The 4,931-nt window shown below is 40.9% G+C and overlaps 1 protein-coding gene across 1 annotated transcript; it reads left to right on the top strand.

Annotated features, from left to right (window-relative positions):
* Window positions 1-1,072: 1,072 nt before the first annotated feature.
* Window positions 1,073-2,011, top strand: LOC146009749 (olfactory receptor 5V1-like). Its single transcript, XM_083150210.1, has one exon. It carries the CDS (start codon window positions 1,073-1,075, stop codon window positions 2,009-2,011), a length of 939 nt encoding a protein of 312 aa, XP_083006336.1.
* The last annotated feature ends 2,920 nt before the right edge of the window (window positions 2,012-4,931 follow it).

Genomic DNA, 4,931 nt, shown 5'->3' with positions numbered 1-4,931 from the left:
TTTCATGTGGACGATTGGGAACTATATTGTCTATAGTATAAGTGTGCTGAGATGCAAGGCAAGGCACCTTGTGTGGAGCATGGCGAGTGAAGCCGTACACTAATTTGGACTCCACCAGATAATCTACAAACTAACACCAAAAATCACAAAAAAAATCTTGAAGACCTTTTTCAAGCAGCGGCCATTTCCATGTCGAACTTTTGCTTGTGTCGGCCCTTGTCTAGGTCACCCATTTGCCTCTTGGCCATTCAGTTCTAGCCTTTTGATGTTCAAACTAGACACTGTCGACATTTTGTACCATAACTTCTCTTTAGCAGCTACAGATGGAGCATTTGTAATCTTTGGAGGGGCCTGGCGGTGGATTCGCCAGCCCCCGACTGCTGCCGGAAGGGGATGCGTGCACACGAGACGCACGCGCATCCCCTTTAAACAGAGCTCCCCCTGGGTCCCCGCCAACTTGTCGCTGTCCCCCAACACCGCCCCCCACCTCCCCGCTACCGCCCCTAACCCTGACCATCTCCCTGAAGTGGAGACGGAGAGGGTTCCTGTCCCCTGCTGATGGGAAACTGGGACGCGCTTCCCAGTGGGGGTGGTCTATAAATGTGTAGAATTAGTCATTGCAGACTTGTCTTCTCAAATACAAAAGATATTTATGAAATGATTGTAAGGTGTGTGCGAATCAGGCTAATGGAGGATTTGGACTATGCTATTTCTATTCTATTTTGGCTAACTATATTTGCAATTTTGACTGTCTTGCTATTTGCCAAATACATTCTACAGGCAACATAGTCAATATAGACTTGCCTGCACAAGTCTATATTGACTATGTACTGTATATATTGACCTTTTTAGATACCAACGGCGTGGGGCCACGCAACGGTATTGCGAGCCTCCTAAACACTGCAACTTTGGTTAACTTACCATCTTATTTTAACTATATAGTCGAAATTGTAGCCAAAATCACACCGTGTGTACACACAATTACACTTCTAACCATGATATTATAGTAACCACAAATTAGTGTAATTATGGGAAACATTTTCATTTATACAGGGTTTTTATCTGCCTAAAAATGACAGTGAATTGCTATAACGTGACAGCATTCACGTTTCTTCCACTGTTTGATTATCCAGAGTTACAGATCCCAGTTGGGGTATTCCTTATATTTGCCTATGTCATCATTTTTGGGGGAAATTTCACAATCATCGCTCTTTTTACTGCTGATTCCCATCTGCACACCCCCATGTACATCTTCTTATTCAACCTTTCCATCATTGACATCGCTTCTACATCAAATACTTTGCGTAAGCTATTTACTATGCTCTTCACAAAACACAACATGATTTCATTTGCAGGATGTATAACCCAGATGTATATCTTTGTGTCCCTGGTTGGTACAGAGTTTATCCTGCTCACAGCCATGGCATATGACCGCTATGTGGCAATCTGTCACCCTCTTAACTATGTTGTTGTAATGAGTTTTACAAACTGTGTCTGTCTCTCAACTGCTTCTTGGGTTGTGGGGTTTTTGGTTCCAATTGGACACGTTGTCGTTATGTCTAATATGTCCTTTTGGTCAGGGCGTCCTATAGACCATTTCTTTTGTGATATATCCCCATTGCTGATGATCTCCTGCAGTGATATATTCAAGATGGAAATGTTAAACTATATAGAAGGGGTTCTGCTGGCATTTTCTTCATTTCTGCTTATATTAATTTCATATATATTTATTATCACAAATATTCTGAAGATAAAATCTGCAGAAGGGAAACGTAAAGCATTTTCCACCTGTACCTCCCATCTAACCTGTGTGATCATTTATTATGGGACTTTGACCTGTTTGCATATGAAGCCTACATCTAGTTACTTTTCCAAACTGGACAAGGTTGTTGCTCTGTTGTACGCTGTGTTGGTGCCTATGCTAAATCCTTTTATATACTGTCTGAAGAATAAAGACTTCAAAAAGTCATTGGTCAATCTGAAGTCTAAGATCTTTATTAAAGCTTTATAACATTGCTGAAGGTATCTTGGCATCAGTTTGTATATACTGTAAATATGTTTGAAACTAATTGTAGAGATAACACTTTAGTCAAATTTCAGTGCACCGGTTGAGACCCGCTGGTGGCGCATCTCAGCCCTGTAATGCCTTGCTATCAGAACTGACCTTACACCGCGCACAGCTGGTATCTACCACACATGCTTCTGTTTTTTTTTTATCAGCATAGCATGCCTGGTTCTACTCTCACCACCCGCCCGCTCGTTGAAGACGGAAGGAAAACAGTAAGCACCAGGGTCTATCACGCTGTACTGTCACTCCACGTAGATGATTGTTTGTTAAATAATGTTATTATACTATCCAGGGATATTTTCATCTTATTTATACTAGTTACATCCTGATTAAGGTATGGCAGCATCACCCTACAAATGAAACATGTATTAAATTGAGTATGGGCAGATACTCTTTGCATAACTTTATATATCTGTGACATACAGTCTACCCTTGTATTTGGAGATTTGACTCGTGATTGACAGATTGCTGTATAAATTGAACCAAGCTCAGCATGATGCAACAATGTTGCAACTGTTTCTTTTATGTTACCAATTAAAATCTTTATAAACTCCTTTTCCATGTAACAAAGAGATTTTCTGGCATCGCATCTCAGTCCTGCGATGCTTCTACACCAGGACTGACCTAACACTGCTTACAGGCAGGGCCGGACTGGGACCAAAAATCGGCCCTGGCATTTTGAGCACACAGACCCACCTGCGGCGTGTCAAAAGGTGTGTGGTCTAATGGAAAGAAGGCGTGGCATCTCAAAGGGGCGTGGTATTACAAAATATACTACACACCGTAATACCCAAAGTGGCGCTCAGGCGCATTGGTTACAGCAGAATAAAGTGAAGGTTGTGGAGTGGCCATTTCAGTCTCCTGACCTCAATATCATTGAGCCACTCTGGGGAGATCTCAAACGTGCAGTTTATGCAAGACAGCCCAAGAATTTACAGGAACTGGAGGCTTTTTGCCAAGAAGAATGGGCAGCTTTACCATCTGAGATAATAAAGAGCCTCATCCACAACTACCACAAAAGACTTCAAGCTGTCATTGATGTTAAAGGGGACAATACACGGTATTAAGGACTGGGGTATGTAAACTTTTGATCAGGGCCATTTGGGTAGTTTCTGTTGTCATTATGATTTAAAAAGAGTAAACACAGTTGTTTGACAATAATGTAGCTTTCACATCACACTTTTAAAACGGTATATTGCCATTTTTTTGCCTTTTAAAACGTTTAAGGCTGCAGCGTGAAAGTGTCATAGTTGAAATACCATTTAAAGTTAACTGGTATTTCAACACGTTTAAAAAGCAGAGTCCTACCCGTTTTAAAGCCAATTCAGAGCCGTTTTTTGTGCTGTCTGAATGGCACTGAAATGGTATTTAGTAAAAAAATAAAGGTTAGAGCACTGTGATAGGCTGTCCCTTGTCTTGTGTCCCTTCCCTGAACCAGGAAATAAGCTGTGGGTAGAAACGTGTTCAGAGGTTAAACGGCTTGACTGGTGATGTGAATTGTACTTAAACGGTATTTTAAAATGGTAATCTGCTGCAATATGAACACTAGACCCGTTTAAAATACCATTTAAAATTACAGTTTTTCAAAACGTTTCAAAATGTTTTATGTGATGTGAAAGCTACATAAATGGCTTCACCCAACCACTAACCACGAGTGAAAGAAAGGTTTGTGAGTTATCATTCATATTCTCTGACAAATGGGCAGAAAATCACAAATCCTGCTAGGGTATGTAAACTTATGAGCACAACTTTATATGATTCACTATGATCAGCGGTGATAAATGTCAGCTATTATAATTATTTTAAAGCATTTGGATTTATTCTCACTGACATTTTAGGACACTGAATTTATTTAAACAGATCCTATTTAAGGACTTGCGCCTAACAGTTTGGAGCCTCACCAAATACACTTACTGTGTATCACTAAATAAAATAACACCATGATTTTATACACTTCGTATATCAATGTTTTGTATGTCTATACAATTTCTGTGTAAATGTATTGTACTGTATGTCTTTGCGCTACTGCATATAGCCAATATATTTTAAAAAGATTGGAATTAAAAGCTAAGTTTTAAACCATTGATCATTAATCAATAAGTCATAAATGTGTGCCTCCAAAAATATATCTCTTTGTTAATGGTATCAATGGCCTCTTGCAATTTACCATTTTCTAATTGTGAGTATTAGATTATTCGATTTCTTGGGAGCACCTCCAACAAAAATAGATTGTCTCTCAATACACACAGAGCATTGTATATATATGTTTGAAATTGTTGGTTTGTTAATAAACACTGTATGTACTTATACTGTGCGAGATACTCCTTTCTCTATTACATAGTAGCCAAGTGCCCCAAATCAGTTGAAATTTATGGGGACAGTCATGGAGTTAGTACAAACCAGATATAATTATTTAGAGCAGGTACAGTAGGAGTGGCAGGGAACTTCCAATTTTTAGCAATTAGCCATTTAGCGGCTGTTTATATATGAGAAAATCGTTTGTTCAGGGGTGGGTCTAAGGGGGGTATTCAATGTCAGGGGAACGACTGTCGAGCAAGCTCGACAGCCGTGCCCCTGTCCCGTTCTCGTTTTGCTTGCCTGGAGCTCGGCAGTCGGGATTCAATGTCCCGGCCGCCGAGCAGCGAGAAGGGGGCGTGACCGCGAGTTGATGATGAAAATAGACGAGCTCCGGCCAGGAGCTCGCCTATTTCCGGCTTTTCTCGGCAGAACCCGAGGAAGACTCGGGGAAGACAGCATTGAATAGGGCCCCGCAGCCATCTCCCCCGTCAGGAGATGGCTGCGGGTGCACGACAAAGATTGAATACCCCCCCCCTTAATCTGGGAAAGGTCAGGACAATAGGAA

This window comes from Crinia signifera, chromosome 6 (assembly GCF_055691185.1).
Source record: "Crinia signifera chromosome 6, ASM5569118v1, whole genome shotgun sequence".
NCBI classification, from domain to species: domain Eukaryota; kingdom Metazoa; phylum Chordata; class Amphibia; order Anura; family Myobatrachidae; genus Crinia; species Crinia signifera.
This window is presented reverse-complemented; position numbering and strand designations above follow the sequence as displayed.